Raw genomic sequence first — 20,749 nt, 5'->3', positions numbered from 1 at the left:
TGTTGTTGTTGAGTTCATAATCTTGATTATTAATTCACAATTCCCATTGGCAGTGGAAGTATACCAACTTTCTAGATTATCAGTAGATTTTAGGTGTCCCTGACCATGCTCATCTCTGTTTTGGGCTGAGGCAGAGACATGATATTGAATAATAATAGCTAGAAAATTGGATAGTAAAATTCTGAGATTCTCCTCAAAAAGGACCAATTATATCCCCCCCAAGCAGAATTGAAAAAGGAAAAGTTAAGAATTGTCATTTTGAATATCTACTAGGACTTTTCAAAACTCTTATATTTCGAATAAGTTACATGGATAAGTAGTGGAACCAATTTACGAGAATTTTTAGGGGGGGGAGGGGGGCTAAATTGCCCAAAAGTGGTGTTTTCGAAATCTAGGGGATGGTTAATGCCCCCAGCATAGTGGTTCCAAGATATGCATTGTTAGTTATAATTATTTTATAGTTGCCTCACGTTACATCCGATTGTCTGAAAGATAATTCTGTTTCAAAAATAAAAATGAATGGAGGCTTAAACTAAAAATGGTATGGTGAATTAATATTCAGCAAACCAAGTTCCCTTAATGATGATATTATTTTATCTCTTAAGCATATCTTAGAACATAATATTCTATTAAAAAAAGAGAGAAAAAAATCAAGCCTCAAAGGTAGAGGTTCGGACAGTACTGATGATAATCGATCCTTTCATGAATTAATCCATCCAAAGATTTCAAAGTTTGTTGATTATTCCAAAAAATTCACGAGATATTTAAATAAAATGTGGTGAATCTGAAAAAAAAATGTTAGAATCGAAATTCATAATTTCCTATTTTATAACTGTTTAGCAAGCAGTAAAAAGGTGCTTCGAGTCTCTCCGATTTTTGCCATTAATATTTTAATTATGTTCAATTAGCCTAGGGGAATTGTATCTTTTTTACATTTTTATGTACCTCTACTGCAAGGAATTTCCTACCATTTTAACTGATCCCCGTGTGAGTTTCTTGCTCAATCATGCCATCTGTATTAATATAAAAAATGCATAGATGGCACTGACGCATAGAAACTATGAAAACTCATATAAAAGAAATTTTTAGTTTTATACTCGTGTTGCAGGAGCTTCTGTGCTTATCGATCTACTAGTCCCTTGACTTTAGTTTCTAGATATATTATTCACAATACTCTTTTAAACCCGTATTATAATAAATTCCTGCCCTACAATTGCAATCGTCACTAAAGATGTTATAGTCTTGTAATAAGCCTATATCATTTTTTTTTTGTACAAAAATTAGATTACCGTAAACTTTATTTATAACTAATTTGAATTATATATAAATATTAATTTTTTTTTTTACTATTTTCTATAAACTAAACATAAATCCTATGTATACAGCCGTATAAATTGTATTTTGTTATTAGACGTACGAAAAGACAAAATATTGTATGCTCTACATTGTATACACATAGTGCATATACAAATATTGTTAACTTTTCAGAAGAAGGAGAAATTAATTTTAAGACTTTCTGTTCAAAAGGGATTTTAACGACACGCCAGAAAAATTCAATGCAATTTGTTAGTAAACCTCCAGTTCGGGTTGCATTACGGTGATAGAGTACTTTCAGACGCTGACTATGCTGATGACCTTGCTCTTGTCTCCGATTCACCGTCGAAGCTCACTAAAGCCCTGCAAATCCTTGCTGATGAAGCCTTAAAGATTGGGCGTCGATTAATTGGCAGAAGACAAAAGTGATGTTTGCTGAACCCCGTAATTCGCCGCGTCCCCCGCCAGTCTTAATGGTCGGTGACAAAACAGCTGAGATTGTTGAGGAATTTACATACCTTGGCTCTATCCTATCAAATGACGGATCAATCCTTAAAGATCTAATGCACCGAATTGCCAAAGCCTCAGCAGTAGTGGGAAGACTAAATGCCCTTTGGAGGAAACCTTCTATCAGCCGTAGGACCAAGATGCGCATATACAATGCTTCGGTGGGATCCGTGCTTCTTTACGGAGCCGAAACTTGGCCAGCCACTCGGTCTGTGCTTAGCACCGTAAATATAGCTCAAACAAAACACCTTCGCCGCATTGAAGGACTACGTTGGCACGATTTTGTTAGCAACGAGAACCTCCTGGCGTTAGTTGGTCAAACGCCCTTCTCAGTCCAACTCGCCCAACGAACACTACGCTGGTACGGACATCTCCTTCGCATGCCCCCCGACACTCCCGCACGAACGATTTTTACTTTGATCCCTTGCTGCACGGCGGGAAACGCCCAAGAGGTCGTTCCCCAACCAGATGGAAGGACAGGACAGGTGCCTTCTTAGTCATGGCAAATATTCAGGAGGATGTCCACATCCTTGCAAGAGACCGGTCCAAATGGAGGAACCATGTAGCATCACTCTCGACGCCGGAAGCATTTCGGCAGGAGCATTAAGTCAAGTAAGTCAAGCCATGCAGAGCGTTCTAAAAAATTTGAAACATGAGCAATGAACTCAGAGAGAAAGAATGGACCCCCTCCCCTAAAAAAGAAAGTAATTTCAGATTTTTTTTCAATTTTCTTTAATTTTCTTGTGACTCATGTGACTTTGTACTTACTTTATTTCATGTGTCATATGACTATCTAGACTCAGATGGATTTTACTTACAATTACAGGAGCAAATAGACTGGGTCCCAGATAGAAATATGGTGTTTTTATTAGGAGATTTTAACCCCCAGGTCGGAAGAAATAGGGATAGATGGTATCCTAGTCTAAGTAAACTTGGTGTAGGAAAAGAAAATAATAATGGCAACGCACTGTTGCAATTTGTAGGCATAACAGTTTAGTTATAACCCAATACGTTGTTTGGTCATAAAATGGCCCATAAGTTAAAATGGTATTCAAGTGATGGTAAGGCAGCAAACCTTTTTGATTATGTTATTGTAAACTGAAGAATGGCAGGATCAATACAAGATAGTAGGGCATATGGAGTGTTATTGACGCTAAAAGTAAAGATCACCATCTGGTATTGTCTAGGGTTAATTTAAAGCTGAAATTTCGGAAGGGTAACTACCTCCCAGGAAGTCATGATGTTGGTAGACTCCAGAATGAGAATTTGAGAGAAACAATTCAGGAACAGATGAATACTAAACTGTAGAGTTTAAAATTTGACAACATGGAAGATGGATGGAATAATTTTGGAAAAACAGTTTGTGAAGCTCCTGGTGGTGTTATAGGGAGGAAAATTAAGACTGCAGATAGGAATATTAATGAAAAAGCTTTATGTTCAATAGAGAGGAGAAGGGGTCTGTACAAGAATTATCTGAGAATTATACAGGTGTGAAGTGGAAGCCATGGATAAAATTGCCGAGGATCTGGAAGACGCAGCTAGATGGCATAATCATAAAATATTGTACTGGGTTATTAATAAATTGAGAGGGAGTAGTCAATCAAAGATAAGAACGGAGCCATAATTAGTTATAAGGAAAGAGTTAAAGAGAGATAAGCAGAACATTTTGAAAATGTGCTAAACTGAGATAGAGTTGCAGGAAAAGATATTGAGGAAAATGAAAAAGTTTGTGATACCTTGGATGTGAAGGAAGATTTGTTTTGTGAGGAAGAATTTGCGACTGTACTAAAAGGATTAAGAAATAATAAAGTTCCAGATGCTGATAGTGTGGTAAATGAGTTTCTTAAATACGACGGCTCTGTGGTTAGAAAAAAGTTAATGAAGATTATGAATATGATTTTTGAACAAAGGGGAAATACTTAGCGATTTTAGGAAAACCTTAATTAAACCGCTGTATAAGAAAGGTGTTAAGAATGAGTGTGATAGTTGTCGAGGCATTAGTCTAGTCTCTGTAGGCAGCATATTCCTTAGTAATATGATACTTTTTAGACTGAGAGATGCTGTAGATAAAGTTTTAAGAGGAGAACATTGTGATTTTATAAAAGGTAGAGGATGTGTTTACCAAATTTTCACTCTTAGGTTAATAATTCAGAAGTGCCTGAGTCATCGAACACCTTTGGTCCTCAGTTTTATAGATTATGAGCAAGCGTTCGGTTCTGTTGATAGAAGAACTTTAGTAAAGGTCTTATCCTTGTAGGGTATACCAGACAAATACATTAAAGGTATTAGTTGTATGTACGAGAATAACATTGCTGCGGTTAAGGTAGGAAATGAGGTCAGCAGCTGATTTCCTATTAAATCAGGAGTTAAGCAGGGTTGTGTTCTATCCCCCATTATATGGATCATTTTGATGGACTTTGTCTTAAGAAGCACAGGAAAGGCAATGGGAGACCACGGAATAAATTGGAGAGGAAAAACTCTCCTGGACTTGGATTACGCTGATGATTTAAGCATTCTAGATGAAAGTGTGAGTAAAATGAATGAACTTTAAGAGGTTTTGTGAGTTCAAGGTGCTACAATAGGCTTGAAAATAAATCTTAAAAAGACTAAGTCACTATGGCTAGGATTAAGTGAAGATGAAAAGGTGACGTTGGGAAACGAAAGGATTGATTAGGTGAACAGCTTCACTTACCTTCGTAGTATTATTAGTAAAGATGGTGGAAGCAGCGAAGATGTTAAAAGTAGAATAGCTAAGGCTCAGGGTGTTTTTGTCACAGTTAAAAAAAAGTTTCGAAGAATAGGAATATAAGTGTGCAAACCAAGAGTAGAATATTGGAAGCTACAGTAAAGACAGTGGTCTGAAGTATGGGTGCTCCGAAAAGTGGATGAAGACTTGCTTGATGTTTTCCGGATAAATTACCTACGGATTGTTCTGGGTATTCGGCTGACTTACTGTATTTCAAACAGTAGGTTGTACGAAACGTGTGGTTCAATCCTGCTTTCTATGACTATAATGAGAAATAGGTTAAGGTGGCTAGGGCTCGTTCTGCGGATGAAGGACGACAGATTGCCAAAGATTGTCCTTATTAACCAACCGTCTAGGGCTAGACGGAAAGCAGTTCGTCTGCGGTTTGGATGGGAGGATGTCATAAAGATAGTTTTGAAGGAAATGGGAACCTCCGGGGAGGTTGTAAAGAGGGATGCTTTGAATAGATTAGGATGGAGGAGGAGTGTTTTTTGCTGTGTTGGCTTCGGACGGCTTGGTGCTGTAATGAGTTGTTAGTAGTAGTAGTAGTTGTAGTTTAATTTTCATGCAATGTGTCTTGCTCTTCTAATCTTTTTTCTGTTTGGATTCATTTTGCTCTCCTTGAAAGGCATCTCTTCTTATTTGCGTACATGCAACCAGAAATATTTTTCTTTGGAGGGGGGAGAATAGTACAGTAAAAAACTATTTGGTAGTTTAAATAAGAAGCGCCCATAAATTCGGTAAAATTTAGGATTTCATGAGGGAGATCCTCGTGAAGAGTATGTCCCTCTGTGCATTGACATAACATGTAAAATTGTTTTTAGTTTTAAGACAAGTAGATTTTCAGAGCCCTCTATATTATATATTATAAAAATCGTCGCTTACAAGGCTCAAAAGTTAACAGATAAACGTCGCAGAAATTCTTCTTTTTTTTGCATAGGGACCTCACAAATGTAAAAGAGCGTCCAAACGGCACGTGTTAGACTTAAAGTTTCTTCAGTAGAAAAATAAATCAAAAATATAAGAAACTAATGTGCGTGGAAACTCGAGTAATTTGAATTGGACTTAATATCTTTTTTCATTAATTTAATGTCTATCATTAGTAGGCTACTCGTTAATAGCTCTATTGTAGAATGTTGATGATGTAATAGTTATTTTCGCATTTAGTAGCTATTTGGGTTAAATACTATTTTTACTTCCGACACTAATGCATCTCTTTGTTATTGTTCCTTTTCAAACAAATATAGGCTAATTGTTTGGAAACAAGATTCGATTTTCACTATATTTCAACGTTAAAAGTATCTTGTTAAAGTTTGCTTATTATGGATGCCTAAAAGCGTGTTTCCCGGGAAACCCGAATGAAATGTGTCAGTTGGGTGACTGTTACCCCAAATTCTTAGAAAAAGAAATGCTGCGATAGAGCTGTAATTGTTGAACTGTATAAAAAAACTTGGCTTTAAGCTTACAAGACAAGTACCTTGGGGCCAATTGGACATAAGAATAAAGATTTGCAGAGGCGTAACTTTTCCGACTTCTTACAAAAGGGCTTTAATTTACTGGCAACTTTGGGATAAGGGGAAGAAGGGTCGGATTTCCACTGGTGTTGACCACTTCTGTGCCCATACCTTACGCACGAATCCATCAGCATACCTTGGAATATGATGGGCCCATAGCTACTGTCAAATGAACTTCTAAGAAATTATTTTTGCCTGTTGGTTTTGTATACATTTGAATAAACTGGATTTGAAAGAAAAAATCGTTGCATAGTAAATAAGAAAACTAAATTAAATGTTTCAAATATACCGATATATAGAAAGAAGTTTCAGTCCTATGTAATTTTTAATGTTGAAATGAAGAGCCTTTGGTGGTATTGCAGTGATGGTAGCCTTGCTCTTATTTTTGGCAATTTAATTTTTTTTAAGTTTGGCTTGAATATTCAAATTAGCTTCATTTTTCGTTTCATCCTTTCATCTTTATCAGCGTCCGCTTTTTCAAGTACCTAGGACAGTGGGAATGATACCTGATTCTTGGATTTTGTATAATGGAAACTTACCGAACCATAATATATATTATAAAATTAGGAGAAAGTGGGAATTTCTTATGAAATAGATCTCAATATGCAATTATGCAGTTTTGGTAGTAAAGAGCGATAATATATCTTAAAAAGCCATTATATATCCCAAAGAGCCATAATATATCTTAAAAACCTAGAAGAAATTGGGAATTTTTCATGAAATAGACCTCAATATGTAGTTATGCAGTTTTGGCAGTAACTGGCTCGAAATTTGAAAAAAAGAAGCGTGGTCAAAAAATCAGTAAAAATCAGTGGTATCAGACAGCTTAAGAAGATGTAGATTTTCTTTAAAGGCGTAGCTGCTTTTGGGGATCAACAGATTGGTAATATTTGAATTTTTACTGACGAAAACGTTGTCAAGTTTAAACTAATTAGTTTTACTTATTTTTTTGCGGTTAAACATGTTAATGCTGACGAAAATCTATAATTGATAAAATAATTATAACAATAACAATAATAGAAACTATAATAAAATAATGATAGAAGAAACATTAATACCGAAAAATAATAATTAATAAAAATAAGTAACAATCAGATTTATTTATTGTTATTTTATTGTTAATACTAATTATTTTTTAGCAAAGAATCTTCTTAAAAGGCATCTAGTGACTATGTTAGAAATTAAATCATATAAAATGGATCTTAGTTTGATTCTGATTACCTATAGGCATTACGCTAAAGCTGTTCCAGATGCAAGCTTTTGTGTCAAAAAGAATTAGCTAATAGCCTACCCTTTCTATCATTATGATTAGTATTTAAAATTGTATAGTAAACGCATATGCTTTATTGAACTTTCCAGGGATAAAAGCTATTCAAACTGCGTTTCTCAAAAGAAAAATATATTTGCTTTCCCATAGTTATCTCTGTCTAATTTACTATTACAAAAAGCTATGTACTTACTAATGACAGTAATTTAATCGAGGAATAATAAGAATTTACTCGCATGCACAATGAATTGAGGCCACTAAAAAAACTCGGCCAAGTAACGGCTACTGAGCGCGGTCCTGTCTATGTCTGATAGTGTCCTCTAACATACAATCGATGGCTTTTGGACATAAGGCCGAAATATCCACTGAATTGATTTCCACTGTCTTGAAAAGGATTTCCCTATTGTTTCTACTTTGTGTTTGTTCGTTTTAAACCAGAAATGGTAAAATTGATTTTTTTTTTTTTTTTTTTTATTGCATCCCACATGCTGTTTTCGCCAAAATATTCACTTTAAAAAATTTAAAGTGGGTTGAACTCACTTTTTTTGTTCATTTAGAACGCAGCTTTGTCCGCCTCGGGCAGGTCGCTGCTTCAGTGACATTGGTAGCTGGATTTACTCAGGTGTTTCCCAGCTATTTTTCAAAAATATATGTGATTCTTCTTGAAAACAACGGCCATTTTGAGAATTCGAGGAATAGGCTATTATAAGGACAGTAAAAGACTAAACGAAACTGAAACTAGATAAGGTATATCCAAGATCCGAGTGTTTCTGAATCTGATTGCGTTATGATGGGCTTTGGTAACCGTAACATTAATTCTTGGACCAGATAACGTATATCGAAGTCGTCATTTATATATAAAAGTCATTTTTATATAAAAAAAAGAAGCGTAGATACGTGTTTTTTTCCCTGTCAGTGATTTCTTCATTGAGAGATTGCTGGATCGCGTGACCTAAGATTTTTTTTTTTCTTTTTTCTATCACGAATATTCAAAACACAATGACGGTGTACTGTTTTTCTCTCTTCTTTATAGAACTATTCTTTATACTTTTCTTATGTATATCTTTATACTTTTCTTATGTATACCTTCTTTATATTTCTCTCTTCTTATGAACTCTTCTTTATACTTTGTTCTTTTTTATTCTATAAAAACACAGCACAAATCTAATCTTCGGGAACTATCCTGTGAATAGCATAATGCAGAAGTTATTTACGATCGAGTGTAGTCAAGAACTATAGTAGTTATCTATAAAAAATTCCATCCCACACACGCATTCTTAAAAAAAGGAAAACAGAATTACATCATTATGGTGTCAAATTCCTACTATTTTGATTATCATATTTCTATAAAATTACGCCCATTCGAAGAAAATACAGGAGGTTTTGCACTCTTCCACTTTCTGCCATAATTAAAGAACTAGGGATCTAAGTTCACTCCTGACCGCAAAACAAATATATATACATATATATATATATATATATATATATATATATATATATATATATATATATATATATATATATATATATATATATATATATATATATATATATATATATATATATATATATATATATATATATATATATATATATATATATATATATATAATATGTTATAAATAAACAGGCAATTATTATATAAATAGATATGAATAAATATACTTACTTACGTACTTTCGGCGGGAACTAGACGATGAACTGTCTTGCCTGGCACGAATGGACTTTGAAATTAAGTTCGACGACCACTTCGATCTGTCGGTTCCGATCACTTCAATTCTGTTTCAAAATGGCACACAACAGCACTAATACTTTCGGCGGGAACTAGACGATGAACTGTCTTGCCCGGCGCGAATGGACTTTGAAATTAAGTTCGACGACCACTTCGATCTGTCGGTTCCGATCACTTCAATTCTGTTTCAAAATGGCACACAACAGCACTAGTACTTTCGGCGGGAACTAGACGATGAACTGTCTTGCCCGGCACGAATGGACTTTGAAATTAAGTTCGACGACCACTTCGATCTGTCGGTTCCGATCACTTCAATTCTGTTTCAAAATGGCACACAACAGCACTAGTACTTTCGGCGGGAACTAGACGATGAACTGTCTTGCCCGGCACGAATGGACTTTGAAATTAAGTTCGACGACCACTTCGATCTGTCGGTTCCGATCACTTCAATTCTGTTTCAAAATGGCACACAACAGCACTAGTGCCTTAAAGGGAAGTAGTTGGAGTAGGAAGCATTAGATTGAATTATTTTGGATTTCGATCTAAAGTTTCGAATTGGTGCATTTCATAAATGTGACTTGCGCTAAATAAAGTGCTCGGTCAAAGTATATTCCAAAAATTGGCAATTAAAAAGATAAGTGGTTGCGTTACTGTATGTGTTTATACTGACCAAAAGGCAAGAACGTCTCCACGATTTTTTTTCTTTTGGGGGATACAAAAAACATCAACAATTTGTTGGTATTCATTTTTATTACATTTTTACGGGTCGGAAAAACATGTCAGTGGAAGGTTCAAACCCCCTAATCCCTTTCCTGGATACGGCCTTGCCCAAAGGATTGCTAATCTACATCAATTCCTAATCATTCACCCTTCTTCTTGGATAAGCGAGAGAGAGAGAGAGAGAGAGAGAGAGAGAGAGAGAGAGAGAGAGAGAGAGAGAGGAGAGAGAGAGAGAGAGAGAGAGAGAGAGAGAGAGAGAGAGAGAGAGAGAGAGAGAGAGAGAGAGAGAGGAGAGAGAGAGAGAGAGAGAGAGAGAGAGAGAGAGAGAGAGAGAGAGAGAGCTCTACAAGAAACATGGTTCTATTCCACTTTGTAGGGCCATAAATGAGAGAAAGATTGAGATGGCTAGGTTATGTTTTGTGGACAAAGAATAACGGATTGCCAGAGATCGTTCTTTTCGGCCGTCTATTTAGGGTCAAACATGGTTCTATCCCGCTTTGTAGGGCCATAATGAGAGAAAGATTGAGATGGCTAGGACACGTTTTGTGGACAAAGAATAACGGATTGCCAGAGATCGTCCTTTTCGGCCGTCTATCTAGGGTCAAACATGGTTTTATTCCACTTTGTAGGGCCGTAATGAGAGAAAAATTGAGATGGCTAGGATAGGTTTTTTGGACAAAGAATAACGGATTTCCAGAAATCGTCCTTTTCGACCGTCTATCTAGGGTCAAACATGGTTCTATTTCACTTTGTAGGGCCATAATGAGAGAAAGATTTAGATGGCTAGGACACGTTTTGTGGACAAAGAATAACGTATTGCCTGAGATAGTCCTTTTCGGCCGTCTATCTAGGGTCAAACGAAAAGCAACTCATCTCCAAGAGATCCTAAAGAAGGATTTAAAGGATATTAAAACTTCTTGGGATGGGGAAAGAGTAGTGGGCTTGAAAGGATTGGGTTGGAGGTGAAGCGTGTGTAGCTGTGTTGGCCCCAGGTAGCTTGGTGCTGCAGTGAGTTGTTAGTAATGGTAGTAGTAATTATGCATTGGAAACCTGAGAAGATTGATTTTTCAAAACTTTGTAAAAAAAAGTGGGTTTTCAGTTGGTTAAACCTGGAAAATGTCGGATCATCAGCGGTTGAATACAGCAAGATAAAAAAGAGAAAGAAAAACTAAAAAATATAAAAAATACTCAAAAAACATAAAAATAGTCTTTTGCTGCAATGTCTTGTGAGTTCATTAAGTAATAGAAAATTCAACAGAAAATAGTATAATTAAAACTGTTAAATGACATTTTTTAAATATTATTAAAGCTAACATTCTTCTACAAGTAGTAACTAATTAGGATAATTTGTTTAAAAAATTGTTCTGTTGAAAGTTGGCCGGCTGACTTTAAACTGACACTGGGGGCATATCCTTGTTTTATATACCCTCCCTTACATTTTAAAGTCCCTGAAGAGACATTTCTACAGTTGTTTAGGGCAATTAACTTTTTTAAAAGACGTAAAATCTCTAGAATCTTCAGTTTAGTGTAAAATTATGCATAATGAACTTTTGACTATATTTGAAAGTAGTTTAATTAAGAATTAAAGGTGTTTTCGAGATTAAAATTATTATGATACTCACAAAAAAAGTTGAAAGCTAGTGTTATGATATTTTGTCGTCACTAGCCCTAGTTTTCACTCTTAATCCCTGTTTCTGTTTGGGCTATCAGGGGCATCATCGAAAGCTAATCTATTAATGAAAACGCGAGAAAGAAGCTGACCTTAAATATTTATCGAAGAATAGGGAATTTTGATTTGAACGCTGTGAGATAGAGAATTTTTAATGGGAGAATTTGAAAGAACTTGTTGTAAAAATGCACATGGCAATCCTAGTAATTTATAGTCCGGCCCCTTCACTGGCTCAGTTACGTTCGTCCGTAAAACGCAAAATGGAAACGGTGTATGACCAATTCTCCATACTGTTTGAAAACGGCTTTAGTTTCTTCGGGTTTATTCTTGGGGCTAAATATCTGGTGGAGTCCTTGCTTATCCTACATTTAAGGAGAGTGAGTTAGGTAAGTCATCTTTCATCCTTTGATTCTTATTAACAGTTGTGTCAATTCATAAAAATGTCGATCGCTTTGTCTAAGACTTTTTTTTTTTTTTTTTAACCTAAAGGGGCGGTTTCTTTCTTTTTTCAATTGTTCGAAAGAAATACCCAAAAAGTTTTTTTTTTCGGTGAAAAAGTCCCCCTCAAAAAGGTATTCCTCAAAGGATAGAGGTGCAATAAATATAGGGGGAATTCACTCTTCGATGCCCCTGCTCTCTAACGCAGAAACGGCGAGAATTGCTACAGCTAGGAATAATGAATCATTCGACAGGAAAACGCTTTCATAGAAAATGGTTATTCACAAGAAAGACGATAAGACCCCCCCCCCACCTTCTGTTCTAGGAGGAGGTGTTAGACCCCTTCTATGAGAATATGTTGGTAAAATGAGAAGTGAGTAAACATCTTTATATTTGAGACTTTAAAGGTCTTTTCTGGAGGAATATAGACAGTCCTCTCCTTGGACATTTTGTAACCGTATACACACTGTATACACCGTACATACACCGTACACCGTGCCGTATACACCGTAACTGTATACACAGTCCTCTTCTTGGACATTTTGTAACCGTATACACACTGTATACACCGTAATACAGCGTAGGCTACATAAACCGTACACCGTACCGTATTCACCGTAACTGTATACACAGTCCTCTTCTTGGGCATTTTGTAACTGTATAAACCGTACATACACCGTACACCGTGCAGTATACACCGTAACTGTATACACAGTCCTCTTCTTGGACATTTTGTAACCGTATACACACTGTATACAGCGTAATACACCGTAGGCTACATAAACCGTACACCGTACCGTATTCACCGTAACTGTGTACACAGTCCTCTTCTTGGGCATTTTGTAACCGTATACACACTGTATACACCGTAATACACTGTGCATACACCGCACATAAACCGTACACCGTACCGTATACACCGTAACTGTATACACAGTCCTCTTCTTGGATATTTTGTAACCATATATTTGGGAATCCATCTCTGTTGGCGGGTTTTATTTAATGGTATTGGTATTTCAACTCCAAACCACATGAAGCCAGTAAATTTTAGCGCGCTCTTTCCAGATATATTCGAAGTATCACTCTTTATTCCTTCCACGAAGTTCCAACTTCGTTTAATGAAGTTGGCCTCGCGACACGTCGTTTGAGTGCGACTTACTTTTCGTCTGGCCCCAGATGGATTGACAATAAGCACGATTTTGGGCTAGCTATCGCCCTTCGTTTCAATTGAAAAAAATGTGGGTGGGTTTGTCTGGGACAAAATGTATTTTTTCGTAAACCTAGAGGAACGATTTCATTGTTTTGGTCGATTTTTCAATGAAAATACAAAAAAAGTCATTTTTCCTTGAAAATATCCCCCTCAGAAAGGTATTTTTGAAAGTTTAGAGGTCCAAAAATCTTGGGAGGGAGAATCCCCCCCCCCTATTGACGCCCTGGCATTCTAATGGAGAAACGGTGTGGATTGCTACAGGTACTTATAGGAATGATGAATCATTCGACCAGAAACCGCTTTCTTAGATTATGGTTATTCACAAGAAAGACTTTTAAGACCCCCTCCTACCCTAAGAGTATCTACAAAATCACATCTATGAGAACATGATGGTAAAAATGAGTAGAAGTTAGAAAAAATCTTAATATTTGAGGTTTTTTTAGAGGAGTATACACCTCTTCGATATTTTATAACCGCATCTTTGGGAATCCATCTCTATATATGGGCCCCCGCAGTAGCCCCCGTGGTAGCAATCCATTTTCTCTGGAAATTCTTAATAAAATGAAAATTATAAAAGCTATTATTTCTACCCCTTTTGAGCGGTCAAAGCCCCCCTCACCCTAGAATTTTCTTCTGTATACACCACTGCGCAGTTATGATTTGGATGTCACAAATATGTTCCTTATCACTACCATTAGAACAGATAAAATATTTTTCTGTATGGTTTAATTGCATCCTGTGTCTATTTTATCGGAAAAAAACACGTCATGTGTCGGTCACTTTGGTTTTTCCTGATAAGCTAAGAGTCTTATTGTTCTGACGAAACGCTCAGTTTACGTTTAAGGTTCATTCCGGGTTGGTCGGGTAGATCTGCACATGCTTCTGTTTTATTTTCTGTGACTTTTGCATGATTAATTGTGGAGGTGATTATAAGGCGCACCTCTTGACAATTTCCCATTGGAAAAAAGGTTAGTTCCCTAGAAGTTCTCCAATGAATAACTTAGATGTGTGTGACAGACCTGACTTAAAGAAAGGTTTATTTGGAACCCTAAAACGAAAATTATTCAAATCAAGTACGGATATAAATACAAATGAAAGTGGAGAGTTAAGTGGATGTCCATCGTTACAATCGTGTAGGAAATTATCATCAAAATCATTAGTGAGTGTTCGATCTGATAATTTTGTGACAGATGTCTATGGTACGTTTGATAGGCGACGGAATAGGAAGAAAAGGTCAGAACCAATTTTACGAAGGGATCTGGACAAGGGGAGTGCGAGGTGGTATCCGGATGTCTATGTTATTGATGATTGTGATTCAACTATTGAGGCATTTTCCCGTGTGGTAAGTTCCCTAATTTGTATGTAGTTGCTCTTAGATAGGTATATCCGTCTACGTTGAAAATCAATTCTTTGTTTGACTGTTTATCTATATATAATTTGGGCACTTGTATCTAAAATGAAAACCACCCAAAAAGTGAAGTTAGGTTTATCCTAATGAAATATACCAAAACATAATGATAATATAATACTTTAGAAACACAATTATGGAAACTGCGTCAAAGAATTATGAAAGCAGGCCGATCGAAACGCATCATATTAACTGTTTAACCTAACTTCCAGAACTAAAGGCAGAGAAAAAGCAACTAGTAACTGAAAAATAAGGTAAAATGTTGTTTTGCCAAAATTTCAATAGGTAGCCTATAGACCTGTCATGTAGGCAAATTTCAGGGCCCTCTATAGGGATAAGGAGTGGAGGTGGGTACTTTAAAATACCTTCCCGGGACATACTTTAGTCTGTAGACCTATCCCTGAAAGTTTCATTTTCCTAACCTAAACCCTTTTTGAGATAGCAAGAAGTCAATTAACTGGAATTTTACCCTAACTCCTAATAACCTCCATGCATTAAATATTCAATTAAAATTTAGCTGCATCGTTGTTTTTCTCGCTGAAAATAACCAAATCATAACCGATTCTTTTTTTTTTTTTTCCTTTATTTAGCTAGGCAGAGGATGAGCACATCACTGGGTGCGTCTTTTTCTGTTCTTTCGAAATATAGTACTAGTCAGGTATATTGCAAATTCTATTTTGAGCTCTTAAATGGGGCCGTGAAGGTGTGGCATCTTGTTCATAATTTTTGCCATCAGGTTGTTCCGTTAAACCTTACAATTCAACCATACTTATTTTAAAATAATCAATTCCAAGGTATTGATTTATTACTATCTAATCCGATAAACTTAACACTAAGGTCGTTTTTTTTTGCTCATTATTTTGCTAAGATCTTAATCTTTTGACAGAAAACAATTTCAGGGAAATCATATAACTAAGATCTTACTTCTTATGTCGTTCTTATGCCAACTTCTTTCATCATTCCGCTCTGATCAGCGACCTGAGAACAATGATGAGTATGTCATCAGAGTTCTCTCATCATTGTTCTATTTGACAGAAAAATCGTGTTTTTTGCACTTTTGCTAACATCAGTAAGGTCTCAGAACAATGACGAACCAAAGAACGGTAATCTGTGCAGAAATATCTAAGAACTTGGTGCTAAAGAATGGGGTAAATATAATTCTAGTTTTGAAATTACAAACGTTCTTCTGCCCCATCTTCTGTTCGCTATCGTAATGTTACTACCGCTCAGAAAACGCGCCCTTTTATATAGACATCAATGCGTGTTTTGGATTTATTTTCTTTTGGATATATATTATGCATTTGGAATCAGAGGCGCCATCTCGGGGGGTCAGGGGTGGGCAAATGCCCACTCCAGATTTTCCAGGGGGGCCCAAGCTTCCACCACAAAGGGCCCTTTGCCGGCCATAATAATCCATTATGTCCAACATAAACCATTCTGTCCAATTGGTTTGAAATTACTGTACGCCTATTAACCAAAGAGCATAAGTACTTGACGACCCTTGGGGTAATTACGCTATTTGCTATTAATTATTGTACACTTTGAAAGTAGGTAAGATACATAATAAAAATCTCGAGTTCTGTCAAATGCCAATTTCCTAGATGATTACGCGACACGAAGTGAGTCGGGGGGGGGTGGTGGTGGCCAATATGGAGTTTATGCCCACCCCAAGATTTGGTCCAAATGGCACCTCTGTTTGGAATGTTACTTTTAACAATTGATTCATGAACAAATACTATGTTTTTAACCTATTTCTTGTGTTGCTTGTGTTTCTTGTGTGATGACGAAGATAAGCCATCTTGTAGGTCCCTTTTAAGCAGCCAGGTTGGAATTTGCAATGGAAGCGATTTGTAGATTTGAAAAGAGCATAAAAAGATGTATGGAATAATTATATTCATCCTCTTCCTTGCTAAGTCATGGAAATTAAATATTTACTGATCATTCTATGAAATTAATATTTGTATTTAAGGTACTTGTGTATTATTTAGAACACACTCAATAAGTGAAGTTAGGTTCTTTCGTGAAACAAAGTATGATGCAGGTACATTTTAATGAGGTAAACCTAAACTAAATGTTCCTTCTCGTAAGAGTATAAATTCATGTTGTGTCCATTGACGCTCTGTTTTGTTGTAGGCAACAACCCCTTATCCTGGAAAAATATAATTGCCTCTTTTTCAGTCTTTGACAAATCCCAAATCTTCATTTCAAAATCCATGTTCAGACACTATCTTCTATCACTATGCGTAGCAAACTAAATTGAGTTTTGTCTTTGTGGCTATGAAACCGGATTTTCTCATAAAATGTACCTGCATAGTAGCTTGTTTCACGAAAGAACCTAACTTCACTTATTGAGTGTGTTCTGAATTATACACAAGTACCCTATTTAATTTAATGTTAGGTTAGTTCATAAAGCCATCTGATGATTGTAAAAAGTATAAAATTCATTTTAGGAGGGCTGTAGAGGCGCATACGCAGAGAGGAGAGAGGAATCTCATTGTCTACCCTTTCTCTATAATCTTGATTCTATGACTATTTATATCATTTTTTATATATTATAATGTAATTAATATATTTTTTCCTTCCTGTGAATCTCTGCCTCTCATGAAGATACAAAGAGAGGTATTTTCAAAATCTAGGGGGCGATACTTGTTTTTAATGTTTTAATGAACACACAAAAAAGGAATGTTTCAACATATAAATGGAAACAGTTGCAACAACACCCTCCTCACCTCCCCCAGTAGGTGAACCTGGAATTCTCCCCTGTGTACCTGCCTGGTATGAGCCGCAAGTAGGGTTGCCACCCGGTGAAGAAAATCACTATACTTTAGTGATTTTTTGGTTGATTTAATGATTGTATGCAAATCTAGTGATTTATGTGCTGATTTAGTGATTTTCTTGTTTAGGCAGTAAAAAAAATCACTAGAAATAGTGCTAAATCGCCAGAGACGTCGTAACCCTGGCCGTAAGCACTTGTTAGAATTTGTAATTATTTAATCTCAAATCTACCAATTCTTTCCCGCCTTCTTTACAAATTCTTATCATTACTTTTTCTGTTCTTTTGCTTTCTTTCTTCATTGCCTCACCTAATCTTTATTGACGTCATAAAGTTAATGGAGATTTTATTTCAGTAGTTGAAGCATTACTTATCCAATATTTGCCGTTTCTGTGGAGACAGCATCAGTCCGGATGTATCCTAGGGATTACCAGACTCCTTGACAATTAAAGAGAGGAATAACCTGTTTTTATTAAGTTACTTTCTTTTACTACATATGTTTAATTTGGATAATTTATCTCAGAAAAATTCAAGGTCATTGGGACACGTTAGTGAACGCTCGAAACTTGGTTGCCAATTTGGAGGTGGAAGCAGTGGGCAATTGCCCCCCCCCCCCTAGATGTATAAGAATACAGTTTTTTTGAATTTTCGTTAAAAAAATGCCCCCTAAATTTTGAATAATAAAAAATTGAAGAAAATCCTGCTTACCGATATGTTCGTAAATTATCGCGACTATCTAGAAGGGGAACTTGGTTTTCCTCGCGAAGGGACATGTTTTTTTTTTATAATGTCTCTTATAGTGACAAAAGCTAGCCCCTCCTTGAATAATTTCGTGTGTGCGTGTCTAAGCTCGAATTGTGTAAATAGTGCTGCATTTATCAAAAAGCGGCAAGTTACCCGAATGCAAGAAAGTTATTAAGAATGTGGTACTTGTGTATTATAGCGACCACACTCAAGAAGTGAAGTTATGTTAATCATAATAAAATGTAATGAAAATATAATATTTCAGTAATAAAATTATGGAAACGACAAGAGAGAATTATGGAAAGCAGGCTACCCAGAACGCATTATATTAATTACCTAACAAACTCTATATATTAAATATTTAATTAAAATATTCCTGTATAATAGTTTATCTCACTCAGGCTAGGCTAATTATCTCCGAGGGCGCTGAGAGAAACCGGTTTTACAACAGAGGAAGAACAACAGAGGTCGTTATAATACACTAGTACCAAAAATATAAAAGAAAATCGTAATTTGCCAATAAAAAAGTGTTACAACTAGAGATGGGGTTGTAATGATTGTCGAATCGTATCTGAACAATTTTAAAATCAGAGAAAGAAAACACATTCTCGAACCGTTAGGTTTCATTTATTTTGTATTTATTTTCTGTCTTCCAGCCGCATTTTGAGTTATTGCGGAAATAGATCCCTTATTTACCATTTTCGAAAGATTATATCAAGCTAATCACGGAATCTCATATGTACTGAACACAATGAATTCTGAAACCTTAGTCAAGAGTCATAACCGTTGGGAAAATTCATTCGAGGTTGGGTTCCAGAAGTGGAAGCATTGTTTATTTGATAAATAACGTTCGTACAAGGGCTTGCTCACTTTCAAAAATATATATATCAGGCGGGGAGTGCCCCAATACTACATTAATTGACGGAGAAAGTACAACCCCTCGCGTTAATGAATCCAGTTTTTGAGATAACAGGATTACTCGACGAATTTACTATACGGATTCTGGCGCCTATGCATTGTTGACACATCGCCCCAAATAGATCACTTTTGAGTGATAAATTAGTTTTATTTATCCTTATTTACATGAAGTTTTTTTAAATAACGAAATTTATTTATTTAAATTTATAAACTGTAGGCTATTTACATTTATCTATTATAGCCTAAACTTTATTTATCCTTCTTTTAACGAATAATGTAGAACGGATGATTATTCCGCACAAGTATTATAGAAAGGTAATCAAGGTTCAGGACCAAACATGAAGGAAAGAGCGTAGATCAGATCAGTTGGAGCATCCCTACCGATATTATGTTAGGCTTTGAGTAATCATCCCTCATCCTTTGTTGTGTTGACATTATCTAGTTTATGGAATCGTATATTTTTCAACGTTTAATTAATGATAAAAAGAAATGTTTCTTGAATTGTCTAATATTAATACCAGTTGTTAAATAAGTCCATTATAGACTAAAAAAAAAGGATGAATACCCACAGGCCCCTGGAACAACTTAACCGAATTAATTCTACACCCTACCCTTCAGGTTTGGTTCCGAATCTTAACCACCTAGAAATACTATTTATCCAAAAAAATAATTATGTTTTTCTAAGTTTATTAGAAATAAAGGTACTCCTGTATTATTCAGAACACATTTAAGAAGTTTGCTGAATGTAAGATCTATGAAAACCGGTTTCATAGTCACTAAGACAAATGACGGATGACAGAATGCATTGGACTTGTATAATTTGGGCTATATATTCGCACATTAGGGGGTGGGGGTAAGGTTAAGTTAAGTTACTTTACCCCCACACCCCTCTTCCTATATGTAAATATATAGCCCAAGTTATGTTATTATGTTAACTGAAGTATTATATTTTTTATCATATTTTGGTATATTTCATTAGGATTAACCTAACTTCACTTCTCGAGTGTGTTTTGAATAATATATGAATACCGAAATAAAATCTAAAACTGCACGAGCAGTTTCTCAAGCTACTTTTGAAGGCCTCGTCCAAGGGAGGGAGGGGGTTGACTCCTCTCTTGACATTTTTGTCCGACTGGTAAAACCGTGAAAAAATACATATAAACAAGTCTTGATGCCTTTTTCAAAGTTTTTTGAACCCCCTCCCCTCCCAGGGGACAAAAATCCTGGATACGACCTTGCTAATCTTTCATTAACTACCCAAGTTTCAAAGTTTCACCTTTGAGATTCTGGCTTTCGAGTAAAACTAGCAAATTTGGCAGCAAAAAAAAGAATATATAACTAGAAGCTTGAAATGCGTCAGTATCTGGTTCTGCCCGTTTGTTACTTAAAATAACAAATTGCAGCATATCTTGGTGAAACGGGACTGCTCACTTTTTCTTTCTATTTTGCTTTTACTTTTCTTGACCTTATTTAGCTGATTTTTGTCTTCAAGATCTATAATATTTGTATGCATGTACGCACACAGGCCATACTTGGACACTGATGATCATGGGCATAGTTAGGGGAAGCAAGGGCACCTCTTGAAAAATTCGTAAGAGCGTATATTATACTATATGCCCTCCTCGCGGGCCGCTTCCAATAACAGATCACCAGAAATACTCATTATGGGAGAACCCTAGAATTGGAATAAAGGAATAAAAGAATAAAGTTCCAATACTAGTATTGGAACTCTTTCTCTCTTCAGGTGGAGGATGTATGCAAGATTTTTTTAGGTGGTGGTGGCGAATAA

The 20,749-nt window shown here is 35.9% G+C and overlaps 1 protein-coding gene across 3 annotated transcripts in view; it reads left to right on the top strand.

Annotated features, from left to right (window-relative positions):
- Positions 1 to 20,749, top strand: part of LOC136039147 (cytohesin-1-like) — a 168,004-nt gene that overhangs the window by 84,734 nt on the left and 62,521 nt on the right. The window contains exon 1 of one of the 3 annotated variants that reach the window (XM_065722632.1): positions 13,953 to 14,459. The exons of the other annotated variants lie outside the window; for them this stretch is intronic. Within the exon in view, the coding sequence (XP_065578704.1) occupies positions 14,109 to 14,459 (351 nt within the window). The 5' untranslated portion in view covers positions 13,953 to 14,108. Of the gene's footprint in view, positions 1 to 13,952; positions 14,460 to 20,749 lie in introns of those variants that run through there. 3 annotated transcript variants of the gene reach the window in all.

Source organism: Artemia franciscana, chromosome 19, assembly GCF_032884065.1.
Source record: "Artemia franciscana chromosome 19, ASM3288406v1, whole genome shotgun sequence".
NCBI classification, from domain to species: Eukaryota; Metazoa; Arthropoda; class Branchiopoda; order Anostraca; family Artemiidae; genus Artemia; species Artemia franciscana.
This window is presented reverse-complemented; position numbering and strand designations above follow the sequence as displayed.